General features: G+C 40.5%; 1 protein-coding gene across 11 annotated transcripts in view; it reads left to right on the plus strand.

The window, feature by feature from the left end:
• The window catches only part of rbms3 (RNA binding motif, single stranded interacting protein), a 237,709-nt gene that overhangs the window by 99,935 nt on the left and 110,742 nt on the right, over positions 1-27,032 (plus strand). For all 11 annotated transcript variants that reach the window (XM_026299821.1, XM_026299812.2, XM_026299815.2 and 8 more), the window contains one exon: positions 12,722-12,780. In XM_026299821.1, the coding sequence (XP_026155606.1) occupies positions 12,722-12,780 (59 nt within the window). The remainder of the gene's footprint in view (positions 1-12,721; positions 12,781-27,032) is intronic.

Genomic DNA, 27,032 nt, shown 5'->3' on the forward strand with positions numbered 1-27,032 from the left:
CATAACCCATATTAATTTTTTCATATTTCCCATGTTAATGTAAACATTGTCATTTTCTCCTCTATTAGAAAGTCCATATATTCATATAATATATATTATACATAATCCATAATGAATATTTACAGTAGAGATACTAATTGGTACTAATTTGAGCCTTCACTTTTGAAAGCCTTTGATAAACAACATCTTAAGTTGAAAATGATAAAAAAAAAAGAAAAAAGAAATCTTTTATGTGCTTGTCCTGCAGTCCATAAAATGTCAATATGCAGATTTCTCTGACAGTATCATATTTCAGTAACCAGCTGAATAAATAGCTGACAGACACAAGACATTTTGTGTAAAGGATGCTGTGCTTAGACAAGATGAAAAAACAATTTGCATTTGGAAATAGTGAAAAATTTCCAGTCGTTATGGCTCATGGGCACCCAACCATGAAGTTAACAGCCAAATCAAATGTCAATCAAAGTTGGTTCACCTGACCCTCAGTTGTAGTCAGCTTGCAAGGCAATAACTGGCTCCTTTTTACTCCACATCTACAGCTGGATAATCTGTCTCTTGGTTAATCAGAACAAACAGCTACCCTATTGTTCTTCATATAACTATGCACTACACTACTGTGTATTAAGAACACAGCATAGACACGTGCATCTGTGCACTGTATATTTATAATAACATGCTGCAGTTCAGTTTCCTTGTCTTCTGTACACACAGTATTTTTATAGTGAAGGACACATACGTAGACAGCAGAATTGTGTTTGTGGGAGTCATGCAATACACAGAAAGGGTGTTCAAGTGCTTCAATACTGAAATGATCAAACTGAAAAGCTCACCTAAACAAAAAGGGTCTGTGTATAATACCTTGCACAACCAATTAAACTGCTACCAACTGAGTGTATTTTAGGGACACACACACAAAGGTACTCATAAAGCTCTGCCAAATGTTCTTGATAGAGAAAACACACACACATACCTGCACACTGCTCAGTAGGCCTAATAAAGCTTAGATTGGACCACATCCCTGAGGAATCGCAGACCAAGACCTCATCAAGCTGTAACACACAGTCACAGGGGCTTTCTTTTTCTGTGTCTCTGTCTCTCTCACACACACATAGTTACACACACACAAGCAGCTTTGTTCAGCTCCATTAGGCCCTTTCACTTCTAAAATGGTGAAAAGGGGGTCAAGATCATTAATGGAGACAAGGCCAGCAGATTGTGAAATACTGGCCATGAGCAAGTCTGTCTGGTTGCATAACCTTTTCTTGGATACATTTCCAGAAATGTCCTGGTCAAATGTGGCCAATTATTCAATGATCCTTTGGAGATGGGAACATGCTGTCCAGTATATTTGGTAATGCTCCCGGTGGCCATGTCATAAGTCATGCATTTATTCTTGATACTGACCCATCAAAATTCCATTAGCCTGAGAGGTGGCCCGATAAGATTTGGAAAAGCACTCAGCATTTTGACATTGCATATCACTCGCTTAGCTTTTGCATTCACCCACTTGTACAGAGTTGGACAGTTTCAATTTCATTTCTAATTCTATACGATCTTGGATATTTTGAGCATAACTTCTAGGAAGGGCAAACCATGTCGGAGCTTATGTAAAATACCCAGGGAGTGTGCATGTTTGTGAGTGTAGATTTGCATTCTAATATAACACATTTCTTCCTGTGTGTTATGGAAAGCTACTGACTTTGTCTGTCATTACTTGGATCAGCCATGTTGTCCTCTACTGACTGTCCTCTTCTTTAGTTTTCACCACAGCTCCTCACTCTTTTTTCCGTAACTCACATCCTTCCCTCTGTGTGTATAGCCTGCCTAAGAGCCCCCAAGCATGCCCAAGGTGTGCTGTGCCAGTGAAAATCCAATGCCACTGAAACTTTAATTAGCCAGACTGTGTTTCAGTGGCAGACGGGTGACAACTGTCTAGAAAAGGTCATGTGACTATTCTACAGTCTGCAGCACTCTGGGTCCCCCTTAGGTTTTTCCCAAATGCTCAATCCCCCTCCAGCACTCATGCCTACTCTCCTGGCCATCAGCCTGTCAGCTCTCCCAGGGAGACTCCGTGTTAAACATAAATACTCATTCACTCAGTATGGCAATATATTTTAAGAAGGAAAAAAAACTAGGGGATTTTCAGGCACATTAACAAGCCTAGTGATTTTTCCTCATCAGTATCTTAGGCTTGTCTACTTTCACTGTGTATAAGCGTGAGTGAGTGAGTGAGTGAGACCATTTGAGCACATATTTTGGCCGGTCCTCACTTTTACAGACTCTTGTTTGAGGGTAACATTTGGTTTTAAGGTTAAGGTTAGAATTGGGTTAGGGTAGGACTTGAGGCCAGGCATTTAGTTGTGATGGTTAAGGTTAAGGTTAGGGTAAGGATCTAGGGAATGCATTATGTCAATGAGTGTCCTCACAAAAACAGAAGTACAGATTTGTTTTCGTGTGTGAACATGTGCTCTTGCACGGATCCTCAAGAGAGCTGGCAGTGAGACAAGTCAAAGCTGATTCGCGGTTCTGGGTTTGTTGTGGGTTTGTCATTAAAGTGCAGCTTTTTCCACCCTGGTTCACCAGTATGTCAAAAGCAAACATGCTGCTGCCAAACTGATGCGTTCTTGACAATAGGGCATATTGTAGCTGCTTATTGGAGATGCCAAAAAAATAAATGCCTTCTACTGTTGTAATTCTGTCCTAGTGAACTGTTTTATTCTGAACATCCTGTCACACTTGCAATCAGTAACACAAGACTTTCAAACTTCCAAAAGTTCACAGTTCTTGCTACACACATGCAATAATAGCAGCTTAGCTCACTTGCAGCAGAGTGTTAGCTTTGGTCTGAATTGTGACAAAATAACATTGGTGTTGGTACCACTACTTGTTATGATGGTGGAACTGACTTTTAAATGCTGACTACGCTTGTCAGCGGAGAAACTTTACAGATATTTACAGATGTGATCTCATGTTAATACAGACTGGTTCAGCCAGCTTCCACCCCCAAACTTACACACCCTGGTAACCAATCCATAAATCGCACCGAAACAGACATGCCATAAAAAATGAATGTGTGATTGTTTGGGTTGTCAAGGAAAGGATTTCTTCGTGACCAGCCACTTCCTTCAACCCCCCTGGGGTCACAGGGAGTAAAAGTAACGATTGAAGAACACCAAAGTTCTCACAGTGGTTGAAGATACATGCCGAGAGCTGTTGAATGAGTAATTAAATAGATTTGGGTGGGTGCTTAATCTGTTTTATTCAACTGGCTGGATGGCAGGTTCTCCACAGCCGTCAGCCTGATATATGGGCACAGGGAAGAGGCCAGAGGAGTGGAGTGGGGATTTGTTGGCTGAACACCCAGACAGTGAGAGGCCCTCTAACTTGCCTGGCTGGTGATAGTAGTGGATGGAGGGATGGATAGAACAGCCATTACTGTGAGAAAAATTCTTTGGCCTAACCAGCCAGGTTGAGGCAATGGGCCAACCGTTAAGACCAACACCAACCGTGGCCAACCCAAAGATTGGTGCAGCCAGAACATCCAAACCAGCCAACAATGGCAACACAATGCCTAAACACTTTAGGGCAAAGCAGACTTTATAACCAGGTTCTCTAGCCAATATTAGGCAACACCCACATTTTTCTTGTTTTCAATCCATCACCCAGGGGAAGCATAGTGAGTATGGATACAGGTTGTTGGATGAAAGCTTGAAAGGAAGAGAGAGGCATTTCTTTTTTTCCAGTACAGAGGGGCGCACCTGAAATAACAGGGACAAACAGTTCACATTTTCTCCTCCAGCAACCCAAATCCATAACTCAAACTGCCAGGAAAGGAGAGAACCCCAGAGGTTCCTAAACCCCCAACTCCTAACTACTTCTCTTTTCCTCCTTTTCAATCCTACCTCCTCATCATCTGCTTCCTCGCTTCCCCTGTTACTCCTTCTGGTTCTCCTCACCCAATTTCAGTCATGGTCTAGCCACAGCTGCGCCCTCAGTCACACTGGCTTTCCCCTCCATGCTGTCTGATCAAACGAACAGAGTGAGCCAAATCAAGAGGTAATCACCACCAATTGTCCAAATAACCTTTCCCATGTGTGCTGAGGGAATTGTGAAGGGGGGGCTGGAGAAGGAAGGGAGAGAGAGCCATGTGGTATGCTAAGTAGTGGAGGTGAGGGAAAGAGAAGGGAGGGGTGACCCTGGGACCACCTGTTTTTATGGAGCAGAGGCCTGAGTACTCAGCAGACCCACAATATTTCTAATGACTCTCTGAGGTCTGAGTGTTGACATTAGCTGCCTAGTTATCAGAGCCAGCCTGTTTCAAAAACTGACAGAGGGGAAAAGTTGCATAAGCAAAGGTGCTTCAGTCCAACCTCAGAATCCCAAATTTACCACCACTCCTGTCTCCAGCACTAGAGCCAGATACATCCTTCCACATTATCACACAATAATATTTAGGATTTCTTTGTATATGTAGACCAAGGAATAGAAATAATTTGTGTTACATAATGCCAAAAGCTAAGATAAAAACATTCATCATAATATCCAACAATTACAATTTAAGTTTAACTGATCACCATCAGTGGTATGTTTGTGACAAGCAGATCTTTCAACAGATACTGAAGTGATGCAGAAGAGTGCTGCAGGGCGTGTTGGTACACTGTGAGTTCACTGTGTGGACGCAGATGTAACAGAGCACAGAAACATTTAGCCAGAGGAAACTTCACACTTCACAGCAGGGTCTTAGTTTATGTTTTAATAAATAAATATCTTTATCAAAATTCTTTCTTCATATATAGGAGTTTTTTTTTAACATCTTATATGTTTATGTTAAAAATGGAATATTATGTGTTATTAGATTTTTAAACCTTTTATATTAGAGATTAATTAATTATAATTTATTTGCAGTTTAATTTAATTGATTAAATCGATCACTAGTCACTCGAATCATGCTCTGCCACTGGAATGATGCTGAGTAAAAGCATCTGTTAGAACAGGAACTAGACCTTTCCATGCCCACATTTCTATATGTACACCTTTCTCTTTTACTCACTACCCCTCTTTCTGTTTCACTCATGTCTTCTCACTCTCTTTCTCACTGTTATCCTCTGTTCCACTCTCCTCTCTCCATATCCTCTCTCTCTTTCATCTATCTCCTCTTCTCCCTCACATCTCATCATCATGTTAAGCTCTCCACTTCTCAAATCCAGAAGAAGTGACATAGCCGTTTCAGGCCAAACTGACTAAAATACCATGCTCTTTTCCTCCCTAAACATTGATTTTAGAGTGAGGGCAAGCACAGAAGCTGATTTGGCCTTAGGCTGTTATTTTGAATTATTTATCCCCCTTTACTGTATACATGACACATAGACAGTTTGCCTATTTAGAGGCTGGAAAGAACTTCTTTTACACTTCTGCACTGAAATTGACTGTGTTAAGTCAATGCTCTAACAAGTTTTCTTGAATAGTGTTTTTAGTTTATTAAGCTGCTATCTATTGTGAAATTAGGGCTTAAAGACAGACAGAATTTGTTTTAAATATAGTCACATTTTCTGGGTACTTACCTACATTGTATCACAGCTTTCCTCCAGGAACCAATAGCTTATCAAAAATCGCAGAAACCAATCCTGTCGCTGCTTTAACATAATCGTTGCAGCGGTCTTCTGTGCCTCCTTCCCCACAATGCTTTGCATTTTATCTGACTACACAGTGGAGGACAGTTTTTAAGCTCCAACACATGCAGAGTGTCTGGTAGAAAAAGACTGATTGGTGTGAGGGACAAAACCTGAGATTTCAGGATTCTTTGACTTTAATTCTCCATCCTTCCCTCATTCCTCTCTTTTCTGGTGTCTTAATTTTCCTCTACTCACTCTCTCTTTCATTTGAAGTAGTATCTAGAAAGCAGAAACAACAGATGAGATGTGTTCATTTGTGCGTGTCAGACAACAGTGCATGGCATGTGGGTTTGACAGGTTGGACACTTCCAAACAAACAGGGGCTATTCCACAGGGCTGGCTCTGAAGAAGAGGATGTTTGGGTGAGAAGGAGAAAGATTGCAGCTAACAATTAGAACAACAAGCTGGTACTTTCTGCTGTCACTTACCGTTGCTCTTTTCTTGATGTACACTCTCAGTCAGCAAATGACCAGCCCGTAGTCTTTCCTGGGCCTAGTCTAAACCACTTATTGTGTCTCTGTGGTGAAAATTGTTCTTGGAACCCAGCTTTCCATAATATGCTCTCAACCTTCTCTACCCATAGACCCTGCAGTCTGGTGCTTAGAGCCCAGATAGAGGTTAGGCTCAAGCAAAGAGGGAACAAAATTCCACAATGTCTCCAGGATGCGGCTGCTGATTTAGATCCCCTGGAGCTAACCATACAAAGATTTAGAGAAATATATGAGAAGTAACATGAGAAGAACAATATGACTCTTAAATCTCTCTGCCAAGTATGAAGCTTCATCCAGCAGCCAGTTAGCTTATCTTAGCATAAAAACTGGAAGTACAGGAAAGCATTTGGCCTGACTTTGTACAAAGGTAAAAATAGTCCACCAAATAACACCTCTGGATCTCAGAGATTAACAGGATGTACTTTGTGTATTTCTTCTCAATGTAAAAATAAAAAGTACAAGATGAGCAAAGTTGTATTTGAATATATATTAGAACCATTCAAGATGTATGTAAAATTACTTTTATACCAAATACCAGGTGGAGGAGGTGTGTTAAATTAATTCCACTTAGCTTGTATAATTTTGGCAGTATTTTAAGTTTTGTATTGATTTTAATAATAAGAATGGGCAATTGGTTATTCATGAGAAAGTTACACAGACATAAATGGAATACATTCACCAAAATACAAATGGACCAGACAGACAAATTGATCTAGTCTCATCCAAAGTGACACAGGCTAAATTGTGAGAACAATTTCAACGAGGGAGGCTATATGGCTATCTGAATTTTAAAACTTTCTTTTATTGAAAATACCATAATGTTAGGATGAATTGTTTTAAACTTAACTAAGGATGAATTTGGAACACATGCTAAAACTTTTAAATCACCTTCCCTTCCTTTACAAATTGCCTGACTGGAGCCTGGTGCTTGTATTGCTGCTTGCAGCTATAATCTATTCTTATTATGTAGGGAGTTAGCAAAGTTTGAATGGTTCTAATCAACCTGTCATCCATTTTCCCACTTGCCAGGTGAAAATGAATGTCCATGGAAAGAAATCACATCAGTAGGGAAGTGAGGAAAAATTAAAATCAGAATAGTGTTGAAGTGCTAATGACTGCAGACCATGTGACCATGAATTTCAATAATGAATTTCAAGTTAGTTAGGTTGATGTTGATGTTTTTTTTTTTTTTTTTTTTTTTTTTTGGTCTAACCATTTATATTTGTTATATTGTAATGTCCAGATGCATTTATGGTTCAGCACAGTTTGTTCTTGCCCCAATAATTTGTTTAACTAGAAGAACAAGAATAGAAAGAATTACTTGAAGGTGATTACAAGATGTTTCCCACATTTAGAGGCATTAAAGGTTTCAGATAAAACCTTTGCCAATTTCACCACAAATCTGCCAATAAAATCTGGGGTAATTCCTAGCAACTAAAACGTAGCCAAGAATGTACTAAAAAAAGTGCCAAAGGCAAAAAAGAAATACTCAAGTTTGTTAAAGGCTGCAGACTTTTGATTTATTGCTGTTGTTCATATTTGCACTGTGGTCTGCTATCATCTTATAAGAATGGTATGTTGGAAAAATATCATATCCATCTGTACAGTAAACATAAATAACATTTAAGTAGATAGAGTATAGAGATTTGAGCCAGGCAACCTACAGCTTTGATCTAACAAAGTTTTGTGCTTAAGATAAAAAAGGAGAGGGCTGGAGGTCGACCTTGCACTCACTTTGCTAAAACATGTCGTACTCTCTCTATGCAGTTCCATGCTGGGATATAGATAAAGGCCATTACCAACAAAGTGTAGGCTCAGAGGCTCTGATGTCATGAGAAGAAGTCACTAATATGAACTCAGAGGTGGTGGACTGAACAGCTGTTCTGCCCCCTGCCAGGTGTCCTCATTTGTTTATTTCTCCCACATCACTGAATTTATCTTTCTGTCTTCTTTCTGTTTTAGCTGTGTCTTTCTCTATGTCCTACTTTCTTTAAACGTTCTTTATTTTCATCAGCTTTCTTTCTTTTTTTTTTTTTTTTTAGCCTATTTATGGAGATTTTTTTTTTTTTTTGCTGTGCGGCTCTTTCTGCAGTTGGTCCTTTCATTTCCTCACTTTCTCCACTTTCTGCTCATTCCAATACAAATTGTCTATCGTTGGACATACAAAAGAAATTTCAAACTCTGGTTCAGAAAAGCACTGAAGAACGACCCCTGCTTGAGATCTGACATTTTCCAAATTGTTAGTTAAGTAAAGTAATTACTAAAAGTAATTTTAAATGGATTTTAGAAAATGGCCCTGACACTGTTGACAGTTCACTGTGTTTTGAGCATTCACAGTAAAATCCTTAGAAAAAAAAAAAAAAAAAGTAAAGATATTTACAAAAAGATGAGCAACATCTAAACTGATTTTGAGTAGTTGCATAGCAACTGCAGTAGCAACAACATCTCACAAAAGATTTTGTTTAAAGACGCCTGCTGTACAGGAGGTCCGACCTGAGACGCACTGGCTTCAGGCCACGTTTACTGCTAAAAGACAGGGGATGGCAGTCAAGTGCCACTGCCACGCACTACTTTATTCTCAGTGACAAGGCACAGCACTTAACATTTATACTGTACAGTGTATAGACACACACACACACACATATGCAATTGACACAGCAACCACTGACTTTTTGTGTGTGTTTTTCTATACTGTTTGAGATTTTCCATTTTTATCTGTTGTCCTCTTTGTATTTGGATCTTTCTTACATCCTTTGATTTAAAACTATAAAGAAGTCATGTTTCTTTTCTGACTCCTCTGATCTGTCCCCCGCTGCGTGTCTGCCTCAACAGCACCTGTCTCTTACATAAGCATCAGAGTTATCAAAATGAAACGCATCATATAAAGATGTAGTTTATCTTCAAGGACTAAAATAGGATGACGGACAGTTGATGTCTTAAACATCAAGACTTTACTGGACTTTACTGGATCATCCTACAAATGTATAGTTATGATTTCAACAACTTATACTCATAGTTTGTTGTTAGGAAATTGGTGTCAAGGATCTCACTACTTGAATTAATTGGTCAGAACAATATATTTGAATTTCCCCCTCTGCTAATTACAAGGGTGCCAATGATGCCAAATATTTTTATTATGGTAGGGTGCTTTTTAGGTTTACCCCTCTGGGTAGTATCTGCTACAGCTAGAGCAAATGGTAAATCTGGATGAGTAGGACACTTTAACATTGTTTTACAATTATTTGTAAATTATTATTAACAATTATTTTACGTACAGACCTACATGAACTGGCAAATTGAAGTAATTATTCTCTAAGTGTGCCTTTTGCACGTAACCAACCACTCCCATAGATGCTGCACAGGTCTGAAGCAGAATTTTTTGCTTTTATACAAATTAGCCTTGTGCTGAACACAGTTAGACTTTGCTGTATCTTTCATCTTTCAAGGCATGGCTGTGTTTCATAATGACACACATGCTCACCCCCTCACAGACCTCTACAGAATGTGTACAGAGGCTGAGGGCAGTGTACAACATTTGGGTGGTCCGTCCATCCTTTCCAGCACTGTGCTCTCCTGTGTACCAGTAACACCACAGTGACGTGATGTGGTTCTGGCCAGCTTTCACTCTGCCCACGTACAGCGAAGAGCCACTTAGCTTTCCCATCTCTGATGACGGAAATGGAATATGCCTGGATCGTTTCATACAGCAAGAGAGCGAGGATAGAAAGAAATGCAGCGCTGGGATGTCACTTGTGCAAATGCAGCTGCGTTCTTAAAAACATAGCTGAGCTTTCGGCTCAACTTCAATTTTATCATGTTTCAGTGCCCAGACAGCTGTCAAACGAATGACATGTTTTACATCCACCACAATTTGTACATTTTCATCAGCCTAAAATAGCTCATAAAGCTTTTTTTTTACAGGCAGTTTCTTCTCTGGCATCCTCTTTTCTTTGGGTTGATCCGATATTGCATCAGAATGATTGCCATGGGATCCCTATTAGGAGGGAGGAGGAAGAGAGAGAGACAAAAGGACAGAAATGAAGGATATATTATAGGAAAGGGAAATGGAGAGGATGGTAAAGAGACATTAAGAGAGAAAGAGAGCAAGAGAGGGGAGAAGATTTGTGAGGAGGGGTGGAGGGCCAAGGGCCAGCAGAGTCAGAGATAAGAGGCTGTGAGAGTGATTGAAATAGGATTAGTGGAGACAGGCTCTGCATTCCAGCCACAGCATCACAGTGTTAAACCTGCGCTTCACAGGGGCTGCCTCTGTCACATCAAAGCCTCCCCAGGCCTGCCTGGCAGAGAGAAGCCGCCAGCAGGGTCATCCATAGCCGCACACACATGCATGCACACACACACGCGCGCCATACATGTGAACATGCTGATCGCATTCTCTGTCCATCTAAAATATGTCTCCATAATGGGCACTGAACTGGCTTCTTCCGCCTTACCTTTTCATCACACTGTAGCATCTTTGTGGCGTGTATACGGACTGTGGATCGGATGCATTGATGGGCCATCTTTAACGTTTAATGAGGCCAGCAGTGATGACTTAGCATTGGAAAGCTACTGTCTTCTGCTTCCCCAGAGTCCAAACAAAGTTTTAATGAGAACTTTCCCCCAATATGTGCCAAAAGCACTGAGCTTTGTAACTGCTTCCCAGACTGAAAGCATGAAAAAATAAGTCCTGAAACAGGGCAGACACCTGTGTGCAAATAAACAGATACAGATCAAACACACCAGCTAGATCAGTAGCTATCATATGGTGCTGAGCATCAAATCAGTATAATATATAGTCTATTATTTATAATATATATTATGTTATATAGTTATAATAGTTATTGTGTTATTATCATAATAACTGCATCATACTATAGTTAACTGAATTTTCTAATTCTGTTATTACAGTTAAAATTGAGACATTAATGTTTAGGTTTATAGTCACTCGAGCTATATCCTTATTGTGACATAAAATTACGTGTACCATAATAAAGTTTTTATCCATTCCTCTGCTGTTAGTGCTGAAATACTGCACTTACTATAACACTGCTCTGCATGTTCTTTAATCAAATGAGCACTCACAGCTCCAAGCTCATCTTGAGTACTTAAGCTTGAGAGTCCCTCAGTGTGATAAAACAATGCACGTTAGTCCTGTTCTGTTGCAGTAGATTATGGATCCCTATAGCTAAAATGGCCTGTTTATCTGCTGAAGAGAGACAATCCACTGATTGGTGAGTGCCGTCTCAGAGTGTTCATATTTGTACGTGTGTGCGTGTACTCATCCAGTATCTATATTTGTGTGTGTGAGCTGGTAGTTTTCCTCTTGGAGCTCATCAGTTCATATCCACCACCCACCCCACCACAGCATGCAGTAAATAGAGTCTCCGCCACTCGTTGAGAAATGGCACAATTATCCCCTGCTGGTGAAATATGGGCCGGGATGCACCACTGCTTCTTCTCTACAGAGTGTGTGTGTGTGTGTGTGTGTGTGTGTGTGTGTGTGTGTGTGTGTGTGTGTGTGTGTGTGTGTGTGTGTGTGTGTGTGTGTGCATGTGTGCGTGCGTGCGTGCGTGTGTGTGTGTGTGTGCGTGTGTGTGCGTGTGTGTGAGAGTGCGTGCGTGTGTGTGTGTGCAGTATAGATGCACACACCAAATGTACAGAGCATAGCTGTCTCTCCCCTGCTCATTCATTGTGATGTGCATTCAACACAAAGGGAATTGTTCTCACTTACGGATTTATATGCCGACATGTTTGCATCACACACAAAAATTTAACTGTACAAGCAAAAACACACTGCACACACACTCATACCTATATATAAATTCCCCACACATGCAGATTGACACAAGCACTGAAACTGTACTTACAGTTCCACAGTGTTCGCCCTGCACAATGCAGCATGTTGCAGTTTTAGCTGAGACAAGCAAATAGAATAACTCACTGTCAGTCAGTAAGGTCAATCTTTCAGATCCAAAGAATTCATAGGAACCACTGTGCCTGTGGAATAAAGAAATGTAATTCCTTTCTGTTTTGCAGATAGCCACATCAACATTTTCGCTTTAGCTCATAGTGAACTTACTGCATTCTTACTTCCTTCACATTTTTTGTTTTTACATATGTATGTATGTATAGGCATTAGTGTATTTGCTTTAGTAGTAAAAGACAGTTTTGGGTTCACTGTGTAGTTTTTAATCAGAATTGAATATATTATACTGTGTGCTAATAAAACAGCTTAACTTTTAAAACCGTCCACTGTGCATGTATGCTTTCAGACCTTTTGAAAATGATCAGTGACTCTCTCAAATGTCAGAGGGCTGCCCATTCATTTGAAGTCAGCCATACACATAATGTTATTAACCTCAAGTAATTTCTCTTACCAACCGCTTTTGACATTTGTGCTACTTTTCAAATTGTTTGTTAAAAATAAATGGCAGAGAGTATGTTAAGTAAGACGTCTACTTTAACCATGGGATGGTAATCTGATCCCACTGCCCCCCCCAGTCAAAGGCCATGTACAGAAGGTCAAAAACACTGAACTGTGTTTTTCTTTTTATACAGGTATGGGAAAATAGTATCAACCAAGGCCATCCTGGATAAGAACACCAACCAGTGCAAAGGTAAGTCATTAGCTGGTCTGTCTTGTACACCAACCTTGTTTTAGTGTATTTTACTGTAACTATCACTCTTTAGACTATGACAGCGATCTAAGCCCTCCAAACTAAGAATGACTTAGGAAGACGTAACGCAGTGATTTAGTGAGTAGTGGGTTTAACACTGCAGAGGGGCTTCGATGGTGCTGTCCTGTTTTAGAGGAAAAGCATGAAGGCAGCTGCTATCTCAGCCCCTCTTAGTCCCCTCTTCGATTTTCTGTTTTGTCTTATGGAAGACTTCTTTTGAAAATGTCTTTCTGTAAAGAGTCCATTAGTGTCTGCGTAGTAAATGGTGCACACAAGCTGCGATGACATTAGTGGCTCATTTAAAATTGTTTCTACAGCACACACAATACACTACAGAATACATTTACATGCTTGAACATACGCACGCACTGGACCAATTAGAGGGCTAACAAGCTTGTTGGGATTAGATGAACTTTAATTACCGTCATTGTCACACTCACCTTCCTGGGGTCTTTGTTCTGTTTTCATTCCAGCCACATGCATCACGTGTCTGTAAATACATTTCACATGCTTTACTTCTTTTTTAGCTTAATCATTTTATAATGATCAAGACCTGCTTGGTCTTCTGTGAAGAAAGGGTGAAAAGAAAGAGTGAAAAGAGGGACAAGACCGGAGGGAGAGACAGATGAGGGGAAAAAAAAGACTAGTGTGCTACTTGCGCCAAGGTGTGTGGCAGCGCTGTTTAAGAGCTATTGAAGTTCCATCAATACTTTTAATTGCTTTTTGTGGTTTCCTGGGCTCTGAAGTGTGGCCTTTCAAGGTGACACTGTCTTCTTAACCCTGCTCCACACCTGAGTTTATCCTGCCAGGGATTGTCTGGGTCAAAATGTTGAGGAAAAGAACCTCTGCCTGTTAAGGGTGAGAAAAAAAGGGCTGATTATCTTCACAGGGCTTTTCTTGTGAATCCTGCAGCCTATTAAAGACAGGACTGGATGCATGTTAGTAGGAAGGATATGTCTGCAGATTACTGGACACAGGACAGGGTGGATTAAGGAGGAGAAAGGCAGATTGAGACTGGAAAAGATGTGAAGAAAAACTTTTTCAGTTTCTGTGGTGCAAGAAAATGACTGTGCTTGATTACAGGTTATCCCACTCGGTGGCCAGCTGACCTAAGTTATGCACAGCACAAAAAAAGGCAGCTCAGCTTAGTAGTGTTGTGTGGGAGACAATGTTTCCCATAAGTCACCCTCCTGGAATGCAGCATTGCTGAGATGCCAAGAAGCGAGTATAAGCAGACGTATTTTATGACTGGAAAGGATGGTCCTGCTCTGCACCGAGTGAGAGAGAGGGAGGTGGACAGAGGGGAGAAAGTACGAAGAGGAAGAAATTGTGTGAAGAGAAGGGCTGAGTAACCTTGAGGAGAAAAGTACAGTGCTTTAGTGTTTGAAAGACGAGTTGAGAAGAGAAACAAAACAAAAACATAATTTCTGCTGCTATAGCACCACTTCTCTCTCACATATATCTCACTATTTCCTGAAAGGTGAGTAGGTATCAAAGCATTAACAAAGCAAACGGGTGTTTTGAAGCCTGATCGGCTATGCCAGCATCTGCGCTCTTGGTAGCAAAGCGCAGTCGGCACATCACCCTGATCTAGTCACGCATTGTTTCCAGTCATCTGACCTCCTGACCCTGACACTTGTTTAAATGTCAGAGCGGCGGCTTATCACTGCTCTGCCACCATCACACAGCAAGCATCCCTCTCCTCTGTCTCTGCTCTTTCTCCATCACCTCTCCTCCCCTTGTGTTATTTGTGTTTAGTTCAGCTCAGTGAGCACACTGCCAAAACAACATGATAAAAATGGCATGCAGAAATGGTCAGAAGCAGTCATCTCTGAGAGAGACGAGAGAGAAAGATCAGCAATGAGCCAGTGCAGAACGAAGAGGCTAAAATATCTTGTGCTCGTGGACTAACCACTAACTTTCTCCTGTAGTTTTCATTTTTTCCTGCCTCTATTGTCTTTTCGTTATATTTGTCTTCTATCGTCAAATGCGTTCTCAAGCCCATCCACACATTTTAATAATAAGGTATAATTATGGTATACTGTATAGTGGCCCTGAGGCGCTAAACACAACAACCTTTTAGAATCAACATTTCACAAACTACAACATGTCAGTCTGATATATGATGTCATTCTTAATAACATATCAAAATATCAAAATGCTTGAGCCCTGACAACACACTTCAATGAAGCAGGACTGATGAGAATGAGCGGCTTCTCTTCAAGAAGTGACAAAGTGCCCTATTATCAGAGCTGCTTCGACCTGGCCAGCTGTCTGGATACAGAAATGCATAGTTGACTCTAAAGCAACAACATGGGCTGTGTGTTAACAGGGATATGGTAATGGTTGGTGAACTGAATCCGCGCAGAACCCCATGTGGGACACGTCGTAAATTTATTAGTTGCACCTGCAGCAGTCTCTTTTATTTATTCTGCCACTGTGGCCTGGAATCAGCGGCATCATTACCACCAAGAAACACTAAGCAGACCTAACATATGCACTAGGAAAGCAAGAAATAAACCAGACTATTATTTTATAAAGCAGCACTTTGAGAATAAATGTTAAATGCTAAAACCCATCCTCTGCATGTTTGAGACGATGCATTTATGTATTTAACCTTTAAATATATACAGCCGAGAACTATATTAGACCCTGTCTCATTGATTCACATCGTTCAATTCCACACTCAATTAACCTTCCTTGTATTTCTCAAACTGTTTAACAATGTTTTTGTGTTAAATATGATATATTTTTAATTTTTTTTAAAGTTCTACATGGTTGCTGCTGAAAAAATGAGGAAAGAATTTGCACAAGCTACACTGACATTCACTTCATGTAGCACAGCCCTGTAAGTGTTGTGTCTTTGGCTGACTATTAGATCTGGGCTATATTTTGCTGAAAGGTTGTTTTAGACGTCTAGATCCAATAGACAGTTTTTGCTGAATATATTTTTACCATAGCAGGTTCAACGGGATGAGCTGACCTCCTGGACATATCTCTTTACAAAAGCTGTACAGAAGCAATTACAGTAGATTCTTTTTATAAATTATTATTGCACAGATTAGTTTCCACTACAGCTTGTTTACTTGCACCAACAACCCAGATTAGTATATATGAAACTACTGTAGGGATTTATATGTTCACATTCGTATACACCATACATCTCCAGAATATATACTAGATGGTGTGTTTTGTACTGTACTGTATATGTATCCTTTATAATATAAACAGATGAATAAGGCTTTCTGTGCAGGTGTACATGCTTACTGTAGTGTGCATATAAACATGAACTAACACAGGTACAGCACCCACGCACGAACATAGTTTACAGTTGCCCCATACATCTACCTATTCGTTTGCCCTCAGTAGACGAATGTGTGCTGCAGTCCTGTAAAGTCCTGTTTGAAGTACCACATCATGGAAACTACACAGTAAGACCATGTAATACACCTCTCCCACGCACTCAAACACAAAGGGCACACTCACACACACACAAAGACTAATCGTGCCCCCGCGCAGTCTCTTCATCCATCTGCCTGAGGTGTGTTAGGCTCCTGCAGCAGCAGTGGCCATGCAACGGATCTATCAATCCTCTTCTAACATCACAGCATGTGTGCCTGCCTGTCTACCTGTTCTGGCTCCTCCACCACCACACCACGCAGGCCTTTCAGCTAGCCTTTCTATCTTCCAAGCGCTGACTCACTCCCTTGCTCTCTACCTTATTCTGACACACACACACACACACATATTCTTACTTTTACAAGGGCACACAACAGATACCTTTAAACTGTGCATACCAATAAATACACACACACATGCCTTGAATGTAGCCCAGTTGAGAGAGAAGTAGGAACAGGAAGTTGTGAAAGGACTTTAGGCCTCTTGAACACTGTGGTTAAAAGGAGGCATTCAGCTCTTCATCTCTCTCTCTCCTGCTCTCATGCTCCTCCACACTCTCACACTGCTGCTCCATTCCTCTTTGTTTTTTTTCCCCTTGCTCTCATACTCTATCCGTATATCTGTCTCTGCACGTTCACGTTTACTGTAGAAATACAGCAGAGATTTGGGGTTTGCATCACAGACGGCATCGGGGATTGAGGATGGCAGGGGGAGAGAGAAAAGGAATAGATTGTGAGAACTCAAAACCACTCATTTGCCATCCATGCCCACAAGGGCCTCTTAAAAGGCGGCGGCGGCATTTGAAATAAAGCAGGACTGACCGAATGGAGACATTTTATTTTTCCTGCCAGAGCCCAGAGGCAGAGGAAATGACCTCAGCCCTTTAAAGGACCTCTGTTTCCTCCTTCGCCTGTGGGAGATAAGGCTGTGCCGAGATTCACCGGCCTGACTGGCGCTCTGCCGCGACGGCCCACCGCACTGAACTGTGGGAGATAGATGAGATGAGAAGATAGTCTCTTGTGGTTATATGTTCGGCAGTTTGTAGTTGTTCATTGCTTTGCCCTGTAACTTGCCATCCATTTTGTATGAGGATGCGATAAACTCACAAGGGCATTACATAAACTGGCATCTTGAAAGAATTACTCTTCTCTTTACCTTATTATGTGGATGACTTGATCTAAAACACGCTAAGTTCCTTTTTTGTCCCAACAAATTTAACTCATGTTTTAATTATCCAGAAATGTTATTGTAAAGCTTAAAGCAGTATGTTTGATTGAATGCACATCTGAATGTAGTTATAATCATCCATACACTTCATATAATACGGTACATACGGTTCCTAAAATGTGGAACTTCTTGCCTTTTGAGTCAATTTTGCCTGGTTGGGCTGCACATGCAGCCTCTGTATGGTGCATTTTAAAATCCTGTCAGAAGTTTCAAGAATCTGAAACTGACCACATGATCAACTTAATTGAGAAATATAGGCAATGTTACATTCTATAAAAACGGATTTATTGCTGCATCAGGGCCTGAGTAGAGTATTGCATGACTCCAAGCATAAGGGCTATTGATGAATGAGGTGACGCGCTCCAAAAAGGCCTGTTTTTCATTGTCATGTGCATGTGTATCTGTGCACTTGGGGTGGGATAAGGAGGAGGGGGAAAGAAAAGGCAGAGGGTGCTTTTTGCATCCGTTATTGGTTTCTCATTAGAGGGCTGAGATATCAACATTTGTCTATGTTGTACACGGTGCCGGCGCAATTAAGGATTCTCTTTGCCGCCCCCTCTGCCCTTTGAAAGTGAATTATGTGCAGATGAGAATCTCGACTGAAGTATGGCCAACAGCGGACCTTTTCCAAATGCCTCTGTTCCCTCAAAGCCTTTCCATTAAGAGGCGAGATTGGCTGAAGGAGAGAGAGAGAAAGCATGTGCTGCTTCCTGCTTGCATTGCGTATAAATGACTCTAATTAGCAATAGCTGAGGGATAATCACATTGATTTGGACAGATTCAGCATGCAGAACCTCAATGGATAACACCCGCAGTCTTTGTTAGCACTCCCAATCATACACACAAACACAGAACACAAAAATCCCTCTCTTTTATCCTCACCCCACCCCCACCGCTGCCACCACTGTCACCCACTGCCCCTTTCAATATCCATTTCAGTAAGTTCCAAGTTGGCTGTTCCCCAAGTACCCTTTGATTGGCCAAGTTTGACGTAAATAGAAGCAGCCTGGCCATCAGCTCCACATTCCTTGAGCTCTGACCTTTTGTACCCCCTTCACTTCCTGTGCTGTTCAGTGTGGTTTCTTTCTGCATATGTGTGTGTATTTATGATGTTTTTCTGTATGGGGTGGAGGTCATGTTGAGGTGAGATGTAGGACCCATATAATTACAGATCAAAGCAGACCATGGTCTCCCAAGATCATTTTTGCATTAAGATTCAGTGAGAATTTGGGGGATTTAGTCTTTTCTGAAGTGTTATTGTTTATTGCCTGTCTTCTGGATCTAAACAAAGACAGAAAAATCTGTAATACATTTCAACAAAACACAAACAGGCTTTTGGCAAACTCTGTTGTAAATTTTTCTTACCATCCTGGCTTTTTTCTAGTCATTGGATCAGTTCATTTTACATCACAACACCAGGCACCCTTCCTTGTCTTGTCTATTGAAAAATACTTCAGAGGACACTGTTGGAAGGTGATGGGGCGTACCTCCAGTCATCTCTTATCCTAGACCTAACCCATGGATGGCAGGGGAACCACAATGAGAGATGTGGCCTTCCACTGACCTGCCAAGGCCCCGGCCTCTTGAAAATCCCCTGACTAATGATCATACCCTTGATTAGTTAAGGAAGGCATAAATCAAAACTGCAATGGAGAGTACGGCTGGGTGGAAGTGGCCAGGTCATTCTTCATGTATAACTAACAGATGCATGACAAAGAAATGGGCTGCATAGTTGAACAGGACACTTTATCCAGATTTTAATATTTTCCTTTACCTGGAGATTTTCTCCATGTTCTGAGGGCCCTGGATTTTCACTGATTCGGCTTTGTTGAAATATTTAGCCTGTCCTCCCATCTCACTGGTGGTGCTTTTTACAAACTACTGCTCAAATGGGGATAACATGGTGATGTGCAAGATGGTACCCAGCGTGACTACTCAAATTAAGAATCTGTAAAGCTGGAACGGAGGGAGAGCAGGCATTTGAATATACTCTATAGGTGAGGGGAAAGACAAGCACAAGAAGAGGACTGCACCTGCTCTTTCACTAAAAATGTGCTTGAACTGCTTATGGCATTTTCACATCAACTGCTACCATAATGAGCAGCTATTCGAGATTGTTTGACATTCTAACCTGAGTGTGTGCAAAAGTGTGTGTGTGTGTGTGTGTGTGTGCACACTGCTATGAATATGTATCTTGATAACATGTGCATGTGTTTGTGTTGGCAGTTTGTGTTATCTTGTACACTCTTCAAGTGTTCATGCTGTGTCAGTGTGTGTGTGAATATACATGTTGGTTTGCACATATGGGTCCTTGTGTGAGTGTGTTCTTTCAGATATCTGTGTGGGGGTTCTGTATAGCCACTCAGTTTTTAGCCACGGGTCTCATTTTAACAACCTCTTGACAAGTAATTAACACCCTTCAGGTCTCAAACCTTTCTCGAGTGCTCTTCATATGTCGCACCAAACACATGGGGTTTGGCTGTTAAGGTAGAAGGCTGGCGGAGCTACCAGGGAGCTGCGTATTGATGCCACTGACACTTGTGACTGAAGTCCATGTAGTTTTTTTTTTTTTTTTTTTTTTTTTTTTCTCTACAAAATGTTCTGCAGCTTTAAACTGGAGATAATGTTAGAAGCTGGGTCCTCCCAAATCAGACTCCATTTGTCTTGGTACCAGTTTTTAGCACAACAGTGTGAATTGTAACATAAGTATAGGCCTCTCCTCTACTGTCATGCTGAATTTAGAACTGAAAATACAGTGAAGCCATATGGCTGTGTGCTGTAGCTAATGAGTGTGAATAGATATGAATTAATTAAGGAACAAAGGAAATAGAGAAGAAAAAGAAGAAAAAAGATGAAGAGAAAATGAAAAAAAAATTGCTGAGATAGAGAGGAAGCAATTATGTGAACCTATATGTTAAAATACTTTTATATTTGACCTGTGAAAATTTTAATCTCACTTAGTATTGTATTTCACATTTAATCTCTGCTCCCCTATTGCCTAAATAGCTTCATTATGGCATTTTATACAGTGTTATTTAACAGTCATTTCAGAACCAAAGAAAATGTGTTGATAGTGTCAGTGTTGCATGAATGTGAAAGGGTTTCATCCTTAATGTGTATCCATTTCTTTGACATCTATATGCATTAATTCTGTACTTGTGCTGCTGTGATACAGAGCCCATCTATAATACTTACGCAGATATTGGATGAGGAATTCCTTTTTTCAACCTCCTGTTCAGTTTGTCTTCAGTACAATGAGCTGCCCCTCCTCCCCCCCTTGGCCCTGAGCCCTGGCACTCTGCCCTCTGCAGATCCCTACTGCAGCTCACTGACAAGGACACTCCTACACCTGTGAGAGCAAATGACAAGAAATACAATACAACCAATAGGCTGGCTGCTTCAGCCCAAGACGAATGCCTTAGCTATAAATCCATGTTGCAGGGTTGATAAGTTAATTGCCTGTACTGCTATCTCCTTGCCAGTGTCTAATATAAAAGAGCCCTATGTTAGAGTTATTTTACAGCAAATGGGTATTGTCTTCAAGTGCAAGGCAGGCAGGATGGTGAAACCCGACAAGTAAACGAGGGATCTTTATTTTGACAGGTTCCAAAAGCTGCAGTGATGGTGTGATTTGAAATACTCTTAACTTTTTTTGCTCATGTGTTTTTGCTGATTTTATATCATCTCCCTGTGTGTGCGCCTTTGTAGGTTCATGTATGCAGATGTGCTGTGTGGCTTTGGAGCTGTTTTTTGTTTGCCAATGGAAACATGGTTGTTTATTTTATAGGATGTCAGATGCAGATGAGGCTGTAGTATTATTACTAGGGAAGTGTTGCCTTTTGACTTGTCACTTCACTGTGCTGTTAATACTCTGACGGCAGTGATGTGGTCAGGAGTCCCTAGCCCTTAAACTAACATTTTAATACACAAAGTTAAAAAAACATATGCATCGCAGATGTTTCTCTGTGGGATCTTTCAGCTGAAAGATAGATTTATGTTACATCGTTTACTCATGTGCCCACAAACTCACATACAAACAAGAAAGTTAGAGGTCACACACAGTTATTTGTACACACCCATTGATCAAACACACAAGCACAGAGACACACATTCACGCACACATGCTACCGCACAGTTTAATGGAGGGTAGCCACAAGATTTATCATTAGTAAGCCTCTGGTGGGGCAGAATAAATGGAGGTGGACAGAGGAATGCAGTCCCAGTGAGGATGTTCTCCTCTGGGTTTGGAGTGCGACCAAGGCGGTCTTGGCTTGGCCACATTTAGTCATGGATGCCATGTCGCTATTTAAAACCCCCATGCTTTCCCTCAGTGTTTGCACTTCTCACCACAACCTCCCAAACCACCACCCACCCTCCCTTCAGGGCATGAAAGGCTGGTTAAACCCCCAAATGGACTAAGAAACTCTATAAATATATAAGCAATAACATGTCACTGTACAGTTTTTTTTTTCTTTCAGGTACAGATCCTTTTTTTTCTTTGAGGACGTGTGATGCATACAAAGCAGTAATTTCACAGACGGACTAGATACGTCATTGTAACAGTTATTTATTAATCAATAATCAATCAACCAATTAATCAATGAAAATTTTCAACAATTTTCAAAGGTCAATTTATAATTTTCAAGATGTTTTTTTTTTTTTTGTCCAGTCAACAATCAAAAGGCCAAAGATTTATCCAATTGACAGTGGATGGAAATAAGAGGAAAGCATTACTGCCACTGAAATGATTAATTGCGAAGAGATACATTTTTTTCCCCATAATTTTAACACAGGTCTTAACACTTAAGATAAAATTACCATTTTTGCGCATCAGCATTCAGTAACCCATGACAACAAAGTGAAAAACGGAGTTTTAAAAAGTTTATTAAAACTCAAAAACAAAATAAAATGTACTATTTATTGGTTAGATTCATGCAGTTTGCTTTAATTATGTTTGAGCTGTGTCTCAAATTTGACCGGAGTAGACAGCAAATTGAATTCATTAGAAAGGCACACATGTCCATTTCAGAAGTCATGCTGCATTTCAGGACAAAAACCAACTCATGAAGTCTAAGGAAGTGTAGACCTCTGTGATAAAATTTTGTGTTGAGGCATGGACTAGTGGAAGGATTTGGTGTTTCCCGCAACACATTGGCCTCAGTAATTGTGAAACAGAACACATTTAGAACTCCAAGAGTTGGCTATCAGGCAAAACGAGATTCCAGAGGTCACTCTATTAGAGATTCAGAAGTTCTCTGCACAGCTAGAACCTGAGACAACCATCTTACAGCTCTCTGTCAATCATGGTCTAGATGCAAGACAAAGTGAAAGACCTACGGCAGCCTGCTTGGAGTTTGCCCTACAGCATATAAACAGCTGTGAAGCTCTGAAAGCATGTGGAAAAAAACGATAGTGAGGCAAAACACTTTTTGCAGAGCACCAGACACTATGTCTGGTGAACACTAGCTACTGCCCCTGCCATATTCAGGCAGAGATCAGAACTGAGCCAAGAATGAATGCAGCCAAACACATGGAGGTCCTTAAGGAAAACTCACTCCAATGTGTATGCAACCCAAGACTGAGTCAAACACCAGCTTTCAGCATAACACTGACCCAAAGCGTATTGTCAAGACAACTGTTATTGAGTGTACCAGCAACAGCAAACAATTTAAAATTTGTTCTATGACAAAATAAAGCATGCAAAGGTGAAGGGGTATGAATACTTTCAGAAGCCACTGTATACAGTATTTGCTCCAAGGTAGACTGAGGTCAGAACATTGCACATACTGTTGGATGGAATGTGATGTGGTACTGCAGCTGTACCATGAATCATAAGAATCATATTAGAGGCATTGTTATGCATATTTGTCCATGGAGAGGCCCATCTATCTCCTCCATTAACCATAATTACTTTTATACATGCAAAGTACGAATTATTAACATAGCTCTAACCGCAGTGATTAATTACCCATGTGCAACAGCAGCTTCAGAACTCTTCTTGATGACTCACAAGGACGTAAACAATTACACTGTTTGCCACTGTTTGCCCCGTACACCATTGTAATGCTCAGTGACTTGTCGTTGATTCATTATTCATACTTAGGGTATTATTATTCCATTGTATGCAGTGCAAAATGAGATCATTAAGGTTGAATATGAGAATGTGAAAAATGGAAATATTTGGTAAAATGGTGGTGGATATAGGGAGTAGGAAACCACAAACAATCCTGACTATTAGCAGATAAAGAATGCTAATTTCCCCAGAAGTAATTAGGATTAGCATAATTTGATGGTGAATGCATGAACGATGCATGGATGATTGATATGTCGATACAAGCATTGTAATGAGTCCCTTATCCCCCCCCCCCCCCCCCCCCCCCCACTGAAGACTTTTGTGTGGCGTATAGCCCAAGGTGGCATCTACAGCTGTAGACCTCTGCAAGAGAACTATGATAGGGAGCACCCTGCCTCATACACACATATTCATAAAAGCACAGTCACAGAGGCCACAGTAGATGAGAAGCAGTGGTGGGGTATTGTAGTACCATCCCTGTAGTTACTGATTGAAGATAGTCCTTTAATCTTGACAGAATCCCTGTTAGAGCCAGTCCAGGAAATATGATATGACTGCTCATGATCTCTTTATTCCTCTTAGAAAGGCAGACAGTCTGTGTGTCTAAACATACGGTGTGTGTGTGTGTGTGTGTGTGTGTGTGTATGGAGTCAGTCATTTTGAGCAGCTTTTAAGTGACAACTATTGATTGGATGTTTGTGTTGTTGCAGAAGTTTCAAAGCAGCACCTTGCCATCTGCATCTTACTGCAGATAGTAACTCTAGAGTACCCGCATTGAATACAGCAGCAGCACAGCATGTTCTTGGCTTCAGAAAGGGTTTTTAAGCAACATCTGTGTGTTGTGTAAGTGTGTGGAATGTGTTCTCTTAATTTCAGTGTAACATTTTTTTTTCTTGACCCTGCTGCTTTTCCACAACTTTGCTGACTTTATCCTGTGTTCAGTGACTAACCAAGGTAAAGTGTAACATACAGTAACTGCACCCACACACGCACACACCCATGGATGTTGTACATTACTTACTAATTCTGTACATACAAGAGCAAGTTCACAGAAATTCTTACCTCTAATTTCATTTATGCTGATAATTTGTTATCGTAATAACATACAATGTTTTATTTTCAGTATTTCTGCCCAATATTTCTAGGGGTGAATGGGATTTTGTTCGTCTTGCTCACAGAATTGACAGATTTCAATTAAAGATTCAACAAATAAAACACTGTCTCTGGATTATTCACGTAACATTTATATAAACAGTTATACAAATCCATATGATTACTGATAGAAATGTAGTTTTGCGTTATCAGTACTGTATATAACATAGTAAATTGTTGGTGCCAAACGTGTGAGCAGGCATTCAAAAAAGTTAATCATTTCAATGCCAATAGCTACAAAGGCAATTACCCAGATGGGGAGTGGTGTTGTTAGCTGTTTCTTAGTCCCATAGGTGATTTTAGCACTCCCTTTATTAGTAAAACTGTGACACTGTTGTTTACTCTCTGTCAGGATTTAGAGTACACAATAATATACGCAGGGCTGAGGTTACAGCCTGTTGCTGTGAGTTTTGACAGGCTGGTTGCTGCATTAATGTTGAAGGGACAGAAGATTTGTTGTGAAAGGGAAAAAAGCGTTCATAGACTATTCAGTGCTGTTGCACGTACCGCGAGTTCGACAGTGCAGTACCACAAATGCCAGTCTTGCAATATCAGTCACCCGCTGGTTTTCCACAATCATACATCAAAATATATTTGAGTATCTAGTTTTCATTCCTCTTATACATAACATCAGTTTTCTAATTCTGCAGACTGTTTTTCACAAGTATTGAAGAAGAGAGAACTGTAAGCTCCACCACTGTTCTGCCACATAAAAGCACAAATGGATACTTGTGATGTCTCCATGTGTTTTAGTTAGTTTCCCAACAAAACAAGCTTTTACAGTTTTGCCCTGGGGCCACGGATCAGTCATTCCACATTACAGTATGTCTGTCTATCAGTTTAATCTGTATGCATAAATTGGCTACAGTAATTGCACAGACAAAAAGCAAACTGGATCTGTGGGAGGCAGCTTGCAGCGTGTCAGTTCTGTCTTCTCCATTGCATGAGGCTGACCTCAAATAACCTTCTTCCGTGCTGCTTTTGTGCAAACCCGTTCTCTCACTCTCTTTCTCTCTGCCCTTCTCCATTCAGAGCCATCTGAATATAGGTCAGCATTCTCTAAAATCCTCATCCTGCTGAAGGTTTGATAAGTGCACTCCAGGTGCTGGTGGGGTGAATATTAAATTTGTAATTGAGGGTCCCAAGTATCCACCACTGGAATACTGTTATTATTAAAGAGAATCAGCCGTCGCCCAGAGGGCCTCAATAACAGTCTGTGTGGTTTTCTTAATGTACTGTTAATATGTTCTTATATCTAAAGAAATGAAAAAGTGGAATGTGCCTTTGCTGTGTTTCAAGGTTCAGTTCATCCAAATTACAAAAAAGCAGTTTAGCCATGCAGGCCGTTTTGGTTATACATGCCTAGGATTGGAGATTTCCTTATCTAAGTTTTTGGCCCTGATCCCAGTGCAGTTGAGGTGAACCGAATTTTGTTTGCGGTGCTCACAGCATTGAAAAATGACTCATAAAAATTCAACAGTAACATGTCTTTCCAAAAACAGTATCCATGTTACACGGATTATTCAACCTCACTGTGACCAGTTTTCATTGAAATTTCTTTCTACCAGAGAAACACAGATACAGAATTTAGAATAAAAATTTGCCCCGGATGTATAAACTGCCCCGGTTCACCAAAAAACATAACTTATATTTATACAATTTTGGAATGCTCTAGTCTAATTGTTATTTATATGGTTTTAGCACCAGTTCTTTATTGATTTGATTACTGTGGTTTGTAAAGAACAAACTGTATCAACAACATTTGATATCATCATCTTTCCAAACCTACAACAAAGTAGTTACAGTCACAAAAGGGTCAGCAAAAACTGATTATTAATAAGTAAGGCAGCTGCTATTTACTGCATTTCAGTGTGCACTGTATTATACTGTATTTCTGCTTTTCACTCTGTAACAATAGGTTAGTAGCTTATTGAGAGTGTGAGATTAGAATTTTAATGGGACCGTACAGCAGTAAATACAGAAAAAACAATTTTCAATTTTAGTGGTGTTTTATCCTTCATTGGATCTTTCTGTAATAAAATTCTGTAGGTCTGAGCTAATCACACAGCCTCTGGGCATTTTAATTAGTGTATTAGAATTTCTGATGAATCAAAGTTATACAACATTATACTGCCCAATAAACGCGATCTGTAAAAGTTGACTGGCTACTGAACTCACTGGAACTAAGGTTCTGAATCTTCGAACGTGCTGCCCTGTTCTTCTTCTCTGTAGTCTGCAGTGTTACTGCCGCTACTTGCAGTTCATTTTTTCATTTGTTAAACAGTGCACTGCTGGCTGCTTGAGTGTTTAAACAATGGTAAGATGCAAGAGAGAACCACAG

This window comes from Mastacembelus armatus, chromosome 11 (assembly GCF_900324485.2).
Source record: "Mastacembelus armatus chromosome 11, fMasArm1.2, whole genome shotgun sequence".
NCBI lineage: Eukaryota > Metazoa > Chordata > Actinopteri > Synbranchiformes > Mastacembelidae > Mastacembelus > Mastacembelus armatus.